Here is a 16,567-nt window from a genome sequence, read left to right as displayed (position 1 = left end):
CAGGGCCGGGCCCCCCAGGCCAGGCCCCCCCAGGCTGGGACCAGGCTGGGAGCACCCAGCACTCCAGCCCAGAGCTGGGATACATGTGCCAAAGGGACATGCATGCCAAGCAGCCATCCCCACACTGCTCCTGCCAGCATCACCCCCCTCTGCTGCCTGAACTCAGCTCAGGGCCAGGTGCTCTTGGATGGTTCCCAGGCTGTGCCTGACGGACACCTGAGGACATTTGGAGCCCATGGCTTCCCAGCTGGTGGATGCCCAGAGCGGATGGGTACCCAGCGGGTGCTCAGGGTGGATGGATCCTGGGGTGCATGTGTGCAGGACAGGGTGTGCCTGGATCTGGGGTGTCAGAGCAGGAGTGAGTGGCAGGGCCGGGTGTGGCCTTTGTCTGGCCCTGCTGGTGTGAGCAAAGGGCAGTGCCTTGGCGTGCCACAGCTATTCCCAGCACAGCGAGACTTCCAGAAAAAGCTCCCAATGGCTATATCTGGGTGGGCTCTGACTCACCCCTGGCTGGGTGCCAAGAGCTGCACAGCACCTGCCATGGCTGCCCCCTACCCCATCACCGTGCTTCTGGGAAGACACTGCTTCTGTCCCCATCCTGCGCTGCTCCGTGAACCGTCTGGTGCAGCAGAGAACCACAGGCAGCCCTTCCAAAACAGCACCAGCTCCTCCTCTGCATGTATGCACCCTGCTGCTGGGCTCATATGTGTGCCCAGGGGTGCCTGGCAGGGACAGGACCGGTAGGGACAGGGCACTGTGGCCCTTCCCATGTCCCCTGGCAGCCCAGGTGGGGTTCCAGGCAGGCTTTGCTCCAGGAAGTGTTCCCTGATAGCAGTAGGCTCTGGGGATGGGAAGGCAGTGCTAAGTCCTCCCTGCTGGAAGGGGTTAATGGCAAGATGGTCCAGGACAGAGACTGTAAACACAGCGGAGCTCCAGGAAGTGCCACCCACTTCTCCCACTGCCTGCCAGGCTGCCTGGACCCCCCTTTGCCAGCCCTGCCAGGATGAGCAAAGGGATGGCATCCATTGAGGCGGTCCCCACATCCCAGCCCACGTGTCTGAGCATGGGAAAGTGAAATCACTGCCCAGGAATTGCTGGAGGCTGAGTGAATGGCCACCATGCCTTACGTGAGCCGCCAGCGATGCAGCGGGTAATGCTACCTCATCTCACTGGCATGGGTGATGCTGTCGAGGCCTGCAGCACCCTTACGGACCACACAGCCACTCAGTCATCCCTGTGTCCACATGGATCACGAGGGCAGCTGGGCATCCTTAGTATCTCCACACCACTGGGGCAGGTGAATGTCCCCATGAGGACCATGAGGGCAGGTGGGCACACTCAGCCTGCCCCTAGGCAGCAGGAATGGGGGAACATCCCCAATATCCCCATGGATCACAGGGCCAGCTGTAGATGAGTGATGGGGCAGGGGTATGCTTCAAGCATCCACATGGACACGGAAGTAGCTGGTCTCCCCCATCGTTTACATGGCTCAGGGCAACAGCTCACCCCCAGCATCCTCATGAAACATGGAGGCAACAGCCCACCCGGAGGACATACAAAGACCAAGGGAGGTGAGCAAGCACCTCCCAGTATCTGTACAGGTTGCATCTGGACACCCCTGGGATCCATGCTTGCCATGGGGGCATCCAGGCACCCCCCAGCATTCTTGTGTCACTCAGAGACAGGACAATGTCCTCAGCATCCCCATCACCTGGGGACATGGAGGTGGGGACCAGGAGCAAACCGAGAGTCTGTGCACCCCCTGGTTCTGAGCTCTGGAGTGGGCAAAGGCATGGGGAAAGCTGGGATGAACAGCAGGGGTGGGGGGGCTGCAGACTTTACAGCACCCACCAGCTCCTGGGACTCCATCAGGCCAGGCTGGGCCTTGCTCCAGGCAGGGAGGGAGAGCCACCTCCTATTTAGACAATAGCACGCGCCCAGGATCCGTCAGCACTGGGGAATGGGCCACACAGTCCTTCCCTCTTAGGGTAAAGGCGTCTGGGAGGCTCATGGCTGTAAAAGGAGCGGGATGAAGGAAGACAGCCAGGGGTCAGGAGGGAGGGGGATGGACACCCTCATTTCTTCATTCCCAACCCTCAACTCACCCTTGAGCTAAGGCCAGGCACAAGGAGCCACTAGGGTCCTGGTGGCAGAGTGTAGGGACAAGGAGGGGCCATCACTCTGTCCCCACATCCTGCCTAGCTTCAAGCCCCAAGACGCCCACAGCCCAAGGAGGCTGTGCTGGGTTTAAATCCTGGGGGAGCAGCAGGGAGGGAGGGCCAGGAAGGAGGGGCGGCTGCAGGATGCAGCTGGCTTTGCTCACAGGGATGTCATGACCAGAGGGAGTTGTTTGACATTCCAGCTCCAAACGCCTTCCTGGCAGCAGTCTCATCCAAGATTTGATGGAAGCTGGGACCAGGCCAGTGTGGGGGTTCAGGAGCCACTTCCCAGGCTCCGCCAGTCTGGGTCAGCCCAGCCTGGGATGGAGTTGTGGGGAGGCTGAACGGGGCTGGATAGGACAGGAGGCAGCCGTGCACTTCTGGCCTCTGCAGCCTCCTCACTTTCTGCCTCTTCTGGGTCTTTAATTGGCACAGAGTGTTTGTCATCTTGTCCCTGGGATGGGAGTCAGGCAGGGTCTCTGGGTCCTGCACTTCATCCCTCCTTCCTGTCACGCTGGGTCCTCCAAGCAGACGGGGATTTCCTAAGAGGCTGGTCCACCCTCTGCAAGACGTGGGGCCCCTGCCTGCCCAGAGCCATACCGGAAGGCTGTCACAAAGCTAAGGAAAGGCCACTTCAAGCAGCCTGCCCTAGAGCAGGATCAAGAGAATGCTACTGGTTAATTCCACCGAGTTGCTTTCTCTCCAAAGAGCAGTGCCCAAGAGTGCATTTCCTCTCCCTGGAGCACCCCAACTCTGCACCCCCCTGCTCTATGGGATGAGGATGGGAACAAGGGCAACCCAGGCCTGAGATGGGATTTGCATCAACCTACCTGAAACACCAGGGCAGGGTGCCAGGCACTTCTGGACACAGCATCCCTGAGGAGTCCATCCTCCCCACACTAGCAGCTGGCACAGCAGTGGGGTGGGGTCATAAGAAGGGATGGTTGAACTCTATTCCTGGTGGTATGCTGTCCCAGATGCCCTGAGTCCCCCTCACGGGGCACCCACCTGCCCCTCTGCACATCGGCTAAGGACCAGCTTGCCGGCACAGGCAGGGCACACGTGCGGGGCTCTGGGATGTGCAGGGCATACTCGGAATGGGGCCAGAAGGACGAAGGATGCTGTCTGTTTTTCCATCTACTCTCCCCCCACATGCCCCCCTTTCTTCCATCCTCCCCCTGTGCTGGGATGAAACAACCCCATCTGGAAATACCTTCCCTTTTAAAGGCAGGCTCTTCCAGGCAGCTTGTACCCTCTGGGAAGACGCCACATCACTCTGCAACTGGGTGGCTGGGAGAGGTTCCAGGGATGGGGGGCTTGGAGGGGCAGAAGGGATGCAGGGCACTGAGAATCTGCCCACCTGCATGTTTGTGGGACCCAGACTTTAGCTGTCTCCCCAAGCGACACAGAGCAGGGAGGCAGCAGGGAGGAGTTCTCCCAGGGCCGGGTCAGTTGAGAATGCTTCCATGACCAAGTCCGAGCCTTTGCCTGATGCTGATCCTGCCATGGGCGAGCCATGGCATTTCTTGGCATCTGCGTTACAGCCAGGACTGAAGGCTGGGAGGTGCAGGGCCAGGCAGGGCTGAGTGCTGTCCTGCTGCTGAGTCACCCTGTGCCCAGTGGCACAGCAGTCCCCTCCAGTAGGGCCTTCAGGGACAAAGGCACTGGGGCCGAGCCAGCTGACGTCAGCCAAAACAGCCCAGCTTGGACAGAGCTGGGGGTCACCAGGTGTGCTGGGGAGTCTGGGGAGGAGGGGGTGCTGCCCAGGCAAGGGGAACCCTCATGAGGGGTTCCCCCAGCACAGCCACCCTCCCTCAGGATGTCCTTTTTAGGTGGCATGGGTTTGTGCAGGGCCGTGAGGGTCCCTGATGTAGCCCACCGCTTGTCCAGGAAGCTGTAGTGGAGTTTTCAGATGGACTCAGAAATTACCCATTCTGGGAGTTTTTGGGGAGCTGGGCTGGGCTTTGTGATCCCCAATGTACTTCCCGGCCAAAGGGGAGACTGAGGAGACAGGGCAGAGCCTGCAGTGCCTCGGGATAACCTGGGGACCTTGTTCTGCTCTTAGGGTGATGGGGATCAGAGGGGCTGCTCCAGGCAGGGTCGCCATCCAGCTGTTCTCTCCACACGCCTGGAGCAAGAAGGGTTAACAGAGTGCCTCCCCCACTATAAATACCATGTATGTATGTCCCACACCCCACGAGTATGAGCTGGGAAGGCTATTTTGGTTGAGTGCCTGCTGCTTTGGGAATGTGCCGGAGCGAGGACAGGGGCTGACGTCACTGTCACTGGGACTTGGACCCAGCACCTGCTCGGGGTCACTCAGCAGCACTCCGAAAACACCCAGACCCTGGCCAGTGCTCAGCCCCCCATGTCAGAAAGAGAGTTTGGGTGCTGGGTCAGTACAAGCACACTCAGGGCAGGGGTTCCCTCACATCAACCCCGCTCCAGGGCCCTTCCTTGCTCACTTTCTCGATGGGGGGGCTGGAGTCTGGCCCCACATGGAGACCTGAGCCATGTGCTCTTACCAGCGGGTGGGTCAGGGCATCATCAAGGGCCCTTTGGGGTGCTCAAGACCAATTTGGGGACCATGACTACCTGGCATGGGGCTTGGCTCAAGGGGGTCAATAGATGTTGCGAAGGTCTCTGTTCCCTTCTTTCCCTCCATGGCGTCAGCCTAGGCTGTCTGTCTGTCTGTCTGTCTGGGCCCCCTGTGGGTAGCACTGCACTCTGACAGGGGGGTCACCACCAGCCTGCCCCACTTCCTCCCCTCGCACCCCCAGGGATGGGGCAGAGCCGTGGGGGCCGATGTCAAGGCCTCACCAGGGAACTCTGGGGTGCCCAGGGGCCCTCGCTTTCCGGGAGGTGCGGGCAGGTGAGGGGCAGTGGGCGGGGGCTGCCGGCCACCCCCCCCGCAGCAGCATCCCCCAGCTGCCCGGCAGCAGGAGGGGCGGGTGATGTCAGCAGGATACAAATAGCGGCGTGCAGTCCCCTCCCGACGCCTCTCCGAGCTGTGCCGGCCGCTCGCCAGCCCTCTGCCTGCTCCCTGCTCCGGCCTCGCCTCCCCACGCCGCCACCATGAGCCAGTCCTACTCCTCCAGCCAGCGGGTCTCTTCCTACCGCCGCACCTTTGGCGGCTCCCCAGTCTTCCCTCGTGCCTCCTTCGGGGGCAAGGGCAGCAGCGGCAGCTCCGTCACCTCCCGCGTCTACCAGGTGTCCCGCACCTCGGCCGTCCCCAGCGTGTCCACCTTCCGCACCACCCGTGTGACACCCCTGCGCTCCTACCAAAGTGCCTACCAGGGTGCTGGCGAGCTGCTGGACTTCAGCCTGGCAGATGCCATGAACCAGGAGTTCCTCCAGACCCGCACCAATGAGAAGGTGGAGCTGCAGGAGCTCAATGACCGTTTCGCCAACTACATCGAAAAGGTGCGCTTCTTGGAGCAGCAGAATGCCCTCATGGTGGCTGAAGTGAACCGCCTGCGGGGCAAGGAGCCCACCCGCGTGGCCGAGATGTACGAGGAGGAGCTGCGGGAGCTCCGGCGCCAGGTGGACCTGCTCACCAACCAGCGGGCTCGTGTGGAAGTTGAGCGTGATAACCTGCTTGATGACCTGCAGAAGCTCAAACAGAAGTGAGTGGGGGGGGCCCTGGAGAGTCCCTGTGGGCATCCATCCGTGCATCTCCATCCCTAGGGGTGGGTAGGGGCAGAGCTCGCTCTGGCAGCCCCTCGGTTGCTTACTGCTATCCTTGTGCCTCACACTCAGAGCCCATAATGACCCCAATACTCTCTCCCCCTTGACCACTTTCTGGTTACTGAGGCAGCACGCAGAGGGTAGAGTAGCTCCCATAGCAGGGGTGTCCCCTATGCCCTCCCTTGCTGTGGGGCTGAGGCTGGGCTGTAACACCACAGGACACACAGAACTGGGAGATTGAAGTGCACCTCACCCCGGGGTCCCCATCTCTGCTCACACTGAGGAGGGCTGCTGGGCCCATGGGTGAGCTGAGCTCTGTGGGATCAATGGACAGACCGATGCAGTCAGGCAGGCAGAAGTGAGGGGGCAGATAACCCGAGGAGGGTGCTCCATCAGCTCCAGATGTGAAGGAGGGAGGAAAGGAAGTGGCTGTACTTCTGAAGGCCAGGGATGCTCCAGGCCTGCCGTGAGTGTCCATGGTGCCCTGTGGGCAGTGGGAGACCCCAGAGATGCTGTGGACCTGGCTGATGCTGGGGAAGAGCTGTGGCACCAGATCCAGTCCTACACCTGTGGGGATTATCCACAAGGGTGGACAGGCTCAGGGACCCCCCCAGGGACTGACCAGCATGGGGAACCTGGCAGTAGGGGCAGATACTCGAGGAGAGCTGTATGTTCTGGTGATGGTCTGCACCTTCCTTCCTGGACCCTGTGCCCTGGGGACACCATCCCCTGGGGGTGACACAGTCTGCTGCCTCCTTCTGTAACCCCAGCCATCACCACAGCCAGCCAGCACTGAGGTCCTCCCTGATGCTGGGGAGCTGGGGGTGGTGGCATGAAGGAACTCTCAGTGACAGGGGAGGAGCAGGGTGCAGAACAAATGGGTGTTGGGTTTCTGCCACCCCATGTGCCAGCACAACCTGGGCGCCTCCGTCTCCTCCCCGCTGCCTTTCCACTGGCATGCAGCCTGCGGGACTGTCCCCTCCGCTGGCACAAGTCTGGATCTCCAGTCCTGACCTGAGCCTCCCCCACAGGAGCCCCCACTTCACACTCCATCCCACAGCATTGCTGAGACCTCTCTGTGCTCCTGCTCTCCCTGGGATAGCTCAGCCGGTGGCCGTCTCTTGGACCCCCTGTGCCAGATCCTGCACACTGTCCCCCCAGCTGCTGGTCACTCTCCCCTATAAGGGCTGGGGCAGTGCGCGTGGCACTGAGCTGACCTCATGTCTTTGTGATGTCTCCGGCGTTGACTATAATAGGGAATGGGAGGAAGAGCCCCTGGCCCCCCGCCAGTCCTCTGCTGCCTGCCGGGAACAGAGGACAATCTGTTTTCTTCCTACTGGGTCATGCTGGGCTTAAGGACAACTTGGGGGGACATCACCACGGAGGGACAGAGCTTCCTCCAGACCCCCCTAGCCTCCCTTCTCTGCCTACAGGCTGCAAGAGGAGATCCAGCTGAAGGAGGAGGCTGAGAACAACCTTGCTGCATTCAGAGCTGTGAGTACCCGTCCCCGTAGTGTGGCATGGGAACATCACCTTCCTTCCTACCCCCATCTCCCCCCAGCAGCCTGGCCCCAGCACCAAGGCATGGTCCTGGACACAGATTTGCACCTTCCAGCCCTCGTGCTCTCCCTGCAACCCCCCACTATCCCTCATTCTGTGTCCCTCCCAGGATGTGGATGCAGCCACACTGGCACGCATCGACCTGGAAAGACGTATCGAGTCCCTGCAGGAGGAGATCGCCTTCCTCAAGAAGGTGCACGAAGAGGTAGGGCAGAAGTGGCCCCCTTTTCCAATGGTACTCATGGGGCAGGGAAAATGGAGTGGGTGCCGAGATGTGACCTTGTCCACGCAGGAAATCCGGGAGCTGCAAGCACAGCTGCAGGAGCAGCACATCCAGGTGGAGATGGACATCTCCAAGCCTGATCTGACAGCTGCGCTGCGGGACATCCGTGCTCAGTATGAGAGCATTGCTGCCAAGAACATCGCCGAGGCCGAGGAGTGGTACAAGTCCAAGGTGTGGGAGCAGCGGGCTCCGGGCTGGCCCTGGCACAGCGGGTTCCATCTCGGTGGTCGTGCCCACTGACCATGGTCTCTCCCCAGGTGTCTGATCTGACGCAGGCAGCCAACAAGAACAACGATGCGCTAAGGCAGGCAAAACAGGAGATGCTGGAGTACCGGCACCAGATCCAGTCCTACACCTGCGAGATTGATGCCCTCAAGGGCACGGTGAGCTAAGGGCCGCATTGGGAAGATCCCCAGCTTCCCTGCAGGGACCTGCTGCTCCAAGGCTGCTCAGGGACCTCTGGGACATCTCTGGGGTGGGGGCCTCTTCCCAGCTCTCTCAGTTGCTACTGTGAGGGGCCTTGTACCCCACATTTGGGCTGCATGTCCCCCAGCAGTGGCCTGAGCTCCTGCAAAGTGTTTTGGCAGAGTCCTGGAATCAAAGTGCAGATTGTAAAATGTGACCCAGCCTGGGAGGCTCCAGGCAGGCGGGCACAGGGCTTGGGGTGTCTGGTTGCAGGCTGGCAAGGTGGTTGCGAACAAACAGGGCACAACAGTCCCATTCTGGCACAGTCATGGTCACAGGAGCCAGCCAGCAGCCACCAGTGCCACCCCCAGGCAGCCATCCCATCCTTCTGCAGCTCTCTGTGCCCTCTTCCTGGGGCAGGATGGCTTTGCTGGAGGGCCTGGGAACCAGGGTGCTGGGGTTGCCTGGTACATTCCCAGCTTGCCCCCATCAGACCCTGCTGCCCAATGCTGGGCAGGTGTGGAGTGTGACAGTCACCCATTATGGTCCCACCTCAGCTGGACCAAGACCAGGGCTGATCATGGCTCTCCCCAGGATGCCCTGGCATCCCCAGTCCCCACCCCAGGTGACCCCTGGCTCCTCTGGGTTCCCCCCTCACTGAGCACCCCATCTCTCCAGAACGACTCGCTGATGCGCCAGATGCGGGAGATGGAGGAGCGCTTCGCGGGGGAGGCCGGTGGGTACCAGGACACCATTGCCCGCCTGGAGGAGGAAATCCGGCACCTGAAGGATGAGATGGCCCGGCACCTGCGTGAGTACCAGGACCTGCTCAATGTCAAGATGGCCCTGGATGTGGAGATCGCCACATACCGCAAGCTGCTGGAAGGCGAGGAGAACCGGTGAGTGGAAGGGAGGCAGGCCAAGCTGGGGGAAACAGCAGGGTCAGTGGTTTTTTGGGGGTCCAACTTTGTGAGCACACACCTGAGGGCTAGGGCTGGCTGGCACTAAGCTTTCCCCTTTGTGTTCCCACAGGATCAGCATCCCCATGCACCAGACCTTTGCCTCTGCACTCAATTTCCGAGGTGAGCACCACTCCATGAGGAGGGGAAGCTGGGACGAGTCTTCTGAGTTCCCCACTTTTGGGGCAAATGTCCCTTCTGGGGGGTTGTAGCCAGGCTGGCAGGTTGGGGACACACGGGTGCCACACAGAGCCCCTGCTGTGGGAGCACTTGTTTGGGTGTTGCTGTGAGCTGGAGGGGGTTAAACCAAGGCTGCTGAAGTTCCCCAGTGACCCCAGACCCATGCTGTGTCCCCATGCCGTGTGTCCCGGTGGTCCCATCCCCTGTGTCCTCCCCCTGCAGAGACCAGCCCAGAGCAGCGGGGCTCGGAGGTGCACACCAAAAAGACCGTGATGATCAAAACCATCGAAACCCGTGATGGGGAGGTGAGCGCAGGGCGGCACCGGAGGGTGGTTGGGAGGCAGGGGACCGAGCACGGCGCCTGGTCCTGCACTCGGGGCTCTGCTGTGGCATTGCACGGCGTCTCACGGTACCTCTCTCCCACAGGTGGTGAGTGAGGCGACTCAGCAGCAGCATGAAGTGCTGTAGAGGAGGCTGCTCCAGCAGCCCACCGGCACCTTCTGTCCCTGCCTCCGTCCCGCCGCCATGCCCCCCTCCTGCCCCCCACCTTGCCTCTCGGCGCTCCCCCGGCACTGCCTGAGGAGTCTCCCCCATGCAGCTGCCTCTGGGCCCCCCACACCCCCCGGGCTCTCTCCTCCGGCTCCAAAAGGCTCGCTCTGCTTTTGCAGCTTCGCAGCGGCAACGCCAGCGTCAGGATCAGGCCAGGGCCGGGGGCGGCAGGAGGGAGGGACGGGACAGGTGGGAGGGGCTGGGGGGAGCAGGTGGTGGCCTGGGCCAGCTCCATGGAGAGCCGGACGGTCCCAGCAGCGGGTTCTGGATCCCCCCACAGGCCCCTTCCCACGCTGGGCACAGCCTTGGGTTTCATCCCACACGAGTGGGGACCCATCCCCCTCCACCAGCACCGCCGGCCCCCCTGGAGCTGGCTCTTCTCCAGGTGCACGGTGGCGATGCTAGGGCTGGGGAGAAGCCAGGCGTGGTCTGGGCTGAGCCCCCTGTTCTCTGCCCAGCAAAGAGCAAGGGGGCCCCAAGCCTGCGTGTTCCCCCAGCCCTGGGGGGCTCGGGCCCTTCGCTGCCCCCGGCCCCAAAGGCAGCCCCGTGGGGCAGAGGAGGGCAGTGCCCGCCCCCCCCCCCCGTGGCAGGGACCCCCAGCAGCAGGAGGCTGCACGGGGCCAGGCCCATGAGCCGAGAGGGTACCTGTAGGTGGACACAGGAGAGAGGAGGAGTGAGTAAATGGGAGAGAGGGGGGAGAGAATGAGAGGAGCTGGAGAGAGGCCCGGGGGGCCAGGGCAGGCATTGCCACCCCTTGCCCCAATGCACCCCCACCCCACCACGTGTATGAGACTCTTCAGGCGGCTGAAATAAACAGCGGAGCATCACCCTGTCCTCAGTGCATCTCTGGGGCGGGGGGGGAGGGGGTGGTGGGGAGGCAGCACCTGGGGGAGGCATCACAAGGGCCGGGTGGATGGAGGAGGAAGCAACTCCTTGGGCTGTCTTGTCCCTACGCTGCTGGGCCCCCAAAAGGTGTGCGTTCCTCACACTGAAGGTTCTCGAGCATTTTGCTGCCTCAGGTGGTGGGTAGGAAAGTCCTGCTGGGACAGGGAGCAGTGACAGCTAAGTCCTGAGCAGGTTTGAAGGGGCTCTGGGTGATGGTTCCGTATTTCCCCCACACACCTAGGGTAAACATACCATGTCCCAGTGGTTCTCAGCTCCACAGCCTTTTTACCCCCACTTAGGACAGCCCTGCTCGAATCCACACCTGCCTGGGACTTTTCCAAGCCCCTCCAAGTGTCACCAACCTGCAAGCAAAGCCATCCTCACCCCTAATCAACCTCCTGCCCTGCACCCTGCGAGCATCAGACCCACCACCCTATTCTTGCACCCCAGGCTCAACCTCTGGCCTCAACCTGCCAACACCATATGCCCTCTTCCTCCCAACACGTGCCCCGCCCCCTGTGGTCACATTGTGGGCATCTTGGCTTCAGCTCCTTGATCCCAGCGATGGGGGATGCTGCAGTGGAACCCAGAGTTGAGCATCCCACGTGGGAGAGCAATTCAGGGTTGCTCTGCCCCGGGAGTTGTTGGAGGGTCCACGAAACTCTGCCAGGCAGCAGATCCCAGGGAGGGTTTGGCAGGGGTCGATGTTTTAGGGACAAGGCCTGTGCTACTGCCAGCAGTGGGGAGTGGGCTGGGGGTGTCCCTGACAGAGAGGCCAGCGTGGCAAACCCCAGCTGGGAGGTGTTGGACCACAAGGCGTATCTCCAGCAGGTGGCCCTGTGACATCGAAGACAGTTCCCAGGTTGCCTTGGGTTGGGATGACACCTCCCTCCCCGTCGGCCCAGGCTGGCTATGCCAGGGTTCAGCCCCTGGGGGCAGGCAGGGGACAAAGCATTCCTTTGCCTGCAGGACAGGGAGGAGCCCCCGAGGCCTCTCCTGGGGCTGGCTCAGCCACTCTGCAGACGGGCTGTGGGTCTAGCAAGGCATCCCACTCCATTGTGTCCCAGCCATCCAAGCTGGGAAATCCTGGGATCTTCTCCTTGCTGTTGATGCTCCACTGATGCTGGCATCCTTAGGCTGGTGGCAATGGGCTGTGCCAAAGCCGTCGAGGCTGGCTCGCAGCTGGGAAGCACCGTGTCGAGTCGCTGGCTCCCTGCTCCCGCAGATTTACAGCCCCTGGCGAGGGCGGCTAGGGCCAGGTGCCGAGGCGTGTGCCATGGCTCCAGGAGATGGGGAAGCCCTGCCTTGCCCAGGGATGGCCAGGCAGCATCTGGCACAGACCGGCCCTGACTGCTTGCTGCTTGGAGCCCGGCAGTGTGGGCACTCTCATCGGGTGCCCCAAAGCTGAACAGCTCCATGCAGGGCTGGCCGGGACCCACACTGCCCAGGGCAGCGAGGCAGGGGCTCAGTAAGAGAAACGGAGCCTTGATGTGTTTGCAGCCTTCCGGGCAGGGAGGATTTGTGGCGATCAGGGATGCTGGGATCCCCACCTCTCCTGTCTGCTGGGAATGGAGCGAAGGGGCCCTGAAGGGCTGGCTCCTGCCCGGGGTCTTGCGTTGCAGGAAGCATGACGGTGTCCTTTCCCTGCACATGCCGTCAGGGTCTCTCTCTGCCCCGATCCAATGACACTGCCGGAGAAGGGGAAGCGGGGGAGGAAGGCTGGGTCCCCCCCGAGCCTCTCAGCTAATATGGAAAGGTGCTGGCCCTTTTCTATCTTTGCAAGTGGAGCTGGGCTTCAGGGACGGGGCAGCAGGCGCAGAGAGGGGGAGCCCAGCCAAGGAATGTGACATATCAGAGGCAGCTGCCACTTCAGGAGAGGGGGCAGAGGGAGCGCAGCTCGCCGGGGGCTGCGCGGGACGGGACGGGTGAGGGGGGGGACGCCACGGCCCCAGCACGGGGACGGCTCAGCGAGCGGGCAGCACCCGCGGGACTCGCACCCAGGCCGGCGAGGAGCAGGTGCCGAGGCGCTGGGCGGGCTTGGGGTTGCAGCAGAGCATGGGGTGTGAGTGCCACACTGCACCGGGAGCTTGGTGAGTGGCGGCTGGGCGAGCAGGAACCTGAGTCCCAGCCTAAATATAGCCCCTTGCTTGCCCACAGTGCTGCGACCTTTGGGGCTGCAGCCTGTGGGGGGAGGCACAGAACCGGACGGCATTTGGACTGGGGGGTCGCCACTACCCCAGCGTCCCAGTCAGGCACCCAGCACCCCCAGACTGCAGGCAGGGGGAGAAGAAGGGCACAACGTGCTGGTTTAGGGTGACAGGGGTCGCGGGTGGTGGTGGGGGAGCTGCAGACTATGCACCGAGCACAGGGACGCAGTGGCATGAGTAGGGCTGGTGGGGAGCCTCGGGCAGCCCCGCCGAGCCCTGGCATCCCCCCGAAGCGCGCCAAGGTCACAGCAGAACCGGGGCCGCCCGAGGAGGACTCGGCTCGCCTGGCAGCACCGTGTTTTGTGAGGAAACTGAAGAATGCAGCGATCGGCACCGGCTGCGACATCCGGCTGCGAGTGGTGGTGGTGGGCAACCCCCGGCCCAGCCTCCGCTGGTACCGAAACGAGGAGCAGCTGGCCCAGGGTGGGGAGGAGTATGGCACCCTCTGGATCCGGGACAGCAAGAAGGAGGATGCCGGTGTGTACACATGTGTCGCCGAGAATGAGCAGGGAGAGGCCATGACCAGTGCTGTGTTGGCCATCATTGACATGGAAGGTAAGGGTGACGTGGCCACCAGCACGGCCGTGCTGGCGCAGACCTTGGCACGGGTTTGCCGAGGGCGGCAGCAGTGCTTTGCAGGCTCTTGATGCAGTGCGTGCCCTGCGGCCAGACAGGGCTGCTGAGCTTTGCTGTGCCCACCCTGCTGCAGGCTGGGGTGCCCGGTGCCGGCAGCACTGGGGTGACTCTCCAGCCTGGAGCGAGCATGTGGCTGCAGTACCCGCTGCCAGGCCAGGCTGGGTGCCAGGACTGGGCACAGAGGTGTTGGGAGCATGTGATGCCAAGCCTGCTGGGGCAGGAGGAGAGAGAAAGAGAGAGAGAGAGAGAGAGAGAGAAATGGGGATTGGGCACATGGTACTGGTGGTACCACCCACCACAGCCACCAACATGGTCCTCAGTACCCCCCCACCAGCTGCCACGGGCAGAACTCCCGCGGGATCACCATCACAGCTTTACCAGGCACTGGCATTGCACTGGCTGAACTCGAACGCCGGTGGGCTGGGAGGAGGAGCCTAACATGTGAGAGGCAGGGCTGACAAGTAGGTGGAGCCTATGCCCTGCGGTGGGCGAGACGTGGTAGTTAATTAGCCAAGGCAAACTAACAAGCATTTGCTCATCCCTGTAGCAGCCCGTCTGCTCATCACCATCACCCCTGGGTGCAGCAGTCAGGCACGGAGTGCATGGGGACTGCTGCCCTTGTATGGATGGGCCTCGTCCTGCAGGTTTGGGGCTCAGCTCCCTCTGCCCCATCATCATGGAATCATGCAATCATAGAATCATAGAATTATTTATGTTGGAAAAGACCTCTAAGATCATCAATCCAACCGGTAACCCAGCACTAGTTACCAAGTGCCAAGTCCACTGTTAAACCATGTCCCTAAGTGCCACATCTACATGTCTTCTGATTACCTCCAAGGATGGTGACTCCACCACTTCCCTGGGCATTCTGTTCCAGTACTTCACAACCCTTTTGGTGAACAAATTTTTCCTCATGGAGGATGGATGCCACCTCCCTAGGGCATTGAAGGCCTGAGTGTTGGGGAGCATGGAGGTGGGTGGCACTGCTCCAAGATGTGAACTCTGCTGTCTGCATGGGGACAGTGAGGACACGGAGTGAGGGAAGCAACACTGAGCCCTGAGGCTCCAGGGAAGGAGCTGCAGCTAGGACTCTGCAGCACAGGAGGCACACCAGAGATGCTGCAGCTTGAGCAGGGAACTCGGTGACAGTGGCAGGTCAGAAGAAGCCTTCACAATGCTGAAGGGGAGCACTGGAGGTGTTGCCCTCTGTGAGCCAGGAGTCTGGACAGGTGGTGTTTGGAGGATGGAGAAAAGTTCATATGCAGGTCAGGAGCCTGGTGGGGTAGCAAGAGGAGCAGTGAAGCGTGCAGCAGGGGTTCTGCCCTGCAGCGAGTCTGTGTGGAGTCACTGTGCATCACACCTTTGGGGACCATGGCACGGTGCAGTTGGATGTGGGGTGAGATGTGTGTAGAATGGGAGACGTGCACTGCCCCGGGGAAAGAGCAGCCTGTCCTGGGTGGGCAGCAGAGGGGTCACCCTGTTTTCATGCTCAGGTGTGCAGCTGCACCTCTCCATGGCCACACCGGCCCTGGCCCCACTGCTGCTGCCCAGCAGCACGGCACAGCCTGATTTCCCCAGGTGCCCGTTCCCATTGTGCTGACGCACTCTTCCCTGCTCCCAATTCCCAGCCGCCGGCCCTCACCACCGCCTTTCTGGGGCAGCTGAGGGAGGGACGGAGCAGCCAGGATTGCCTAACGTGCAGTGTGAATGTCACCCTGCCTTGGGCACGCCTCCCAGCAGGCTCTTGGCCATGGATGCACCACCATTGAGCAAACAGCCACCCAAAAAGGCATCCCTGGGCCAGAGACACCTCTGGAGCCATGCAGGCTCTGGGGCACTGGGCTGAGAGAGGAGCAGAGCAGCCCCTGGTGTGGCTTTGTCCCTGTGCCAGTGCAGAACCGTCTTTGTGGTGTGCTGTGGCAGTGCCAAGGGAGTGCCACATCCCACCAGGTGCTGGACAGGTCTCCAGGGATCACGGAAGTTCCACTCATAGCTCTGCCATCCTTGTAGTACTGGGAAGGGACAGCCCATCCTTGTTCCCTGGGGCACTCTGTGAGCTAGATCATCAGCCACCTATAGGGCAAGAGGGATGTGTGCAGGGTCCTCAAGCAGGATAAACTCTCTCTGGACTTGGGGTCCCAGCCCCCTGTGTCCAGAGATATTGGAATGCCCTTGCTCCATTGGCAAAATCAGGTCTTTCTCTGGACTTGGGGTCCCAGTCCTCTGTGTCCAGAGATGTTGTGGTGTCCTTGCTCCATTTGCCTCTGACGGGTAGGGGTCTCTGGAGGGCACAGAGCCCCTTTTCTCCCTGGTGCATGGTCAGGCTGAAGATCTCCATGGGGCTGGCATTGGGTCTCTCCAAGGTGGCTCAGGTCACTGCTGGTAGCCTGGGGGGGCTCCGGGTTGCCCATCTCTGTGCTCAGCCTTGGAAGCTCCTCCTGCACTAGCTCAGCAGTCCCCCTTGCTCACACAAGCCCGATTTAGCTCCTCTAATCTCTTGCCCTGAATCTGTCGCTCCACCCCACTAATGATTTTCTCCTGCTCTTCTCCCAGGTTCCCTGCATGCGTCAGTGCTTGCTGTGGGGAGTGGGGAGAGCATGTGTGGGGCTGGCCAGGCAGCCAAGTGCAGGGGCTACCAGGGGCACACCATCCCCCCTGTGCCACACTGTCCCCCGCTGTGTCCCATTGAGCTGCCCCTCTCCTGCTACAGGTTCTCCCTCATGCCCCAGCTCCATAGGTGCACGTGGAGTGCACTGACCCTTCTCACACCAGCACCAGGCCGGTCCAGGGACTTCCCAGACCCACCCAGGGAACCTCCAGATCCTTCCAGCCAGCCCTGGTCCCTACCATAGCTTCACTGCTCCTAGGCTTGCTAAAGCCTTTATCACCTCTCAGCTGCATCTCCTGAATTTTTTCCCTGTAAACTGGATTAAATCACCTCTTAAGAACCTGAGCTAATCTCCTTTTAAAGCCCAGCCCTCCCTCACTGTGCCAGCACTGCTTGATCCTCCCCATCCAAGCTGCCTCTTGTTTCAAGGTTGGATGTGTCCATCTTGG

The 16,567-nt window shown here is 61.6% G+C and overlaps 2 protein-coding genes across 4 annotated transcripts in view; both read left to right on the top strand.

Annotated features, from left to right (window-relative positions):
* Window positions 1-5,145: 5,145 nt before the first annotated feature.
* Window positions 5,146-10,609, top strand: DES (desmin). Its single transcript, XM_032114902.1, has 9 exons — window positions 5,146-5,785; window positions 7,280-7,340; window positions 7,516-7,611; window positions 7,699-7,860; window positions 7,947-8,072; window positions 8,773-8,993; window positions 9,127-9,176; window positions 9,456-9,538; window positions 9,660-10,609. The coding sequence occupies exons 1-9, from the start codon at window positions 5,235-5,237 to the stop codon at window positions 9,699-9,701; spliced, it is 1,392 nt and encodes a 463-aa protein (XP_031970793.1). The 5' UTR covers window positions 5,146-5,234; the 3' UTR covers window positions 9,702-10,609.
* A 2,029-nt stretch (window positions 10,610-12,638) lies between these two features.
* The window catches only part of SPEG (striated muscle enriched protein kinase), a 39,078-nt gene continuing 35,149 nt past the window's right edge, over window positions 12,639-16,567 (top strand). For all 3 annotated transcript variants that reach the window (XM_032114123.1, XM_032114122.1, XM_032114121.1), the window contains exon 1: window positions 12,639-13,429. In XM_032114123.1, the coding sequence (XP_031970014.1) occupies window positions 13,021-13,429 (409 nt within the window). In that variant the 5' untranslated portion in view covers window positions 12,639-13,020. The remainder of the gene's footprint in view (window positions 13,430-16,567) is intronic.

Source organism: Corvus moneduloides, chromosome 7, assembly GCF_009650955.1.
Source record: "Corvus moneduloides isolate bCorMon1 chromosome 7, bCorMon1.pri, whole genome shotgun sequence".
NCBI classification, from domain to species: domain Eukaryota; kingdom Metazoa; phylum Chordata; class Aves; order Passeriformes; family Corvidae; genus Corvus; species Corvus moneduloides.
Note: the sequence above shows the minus strand (reverse complement) of the source record. Positions and strands in the feature narration are given on the sequence as shown.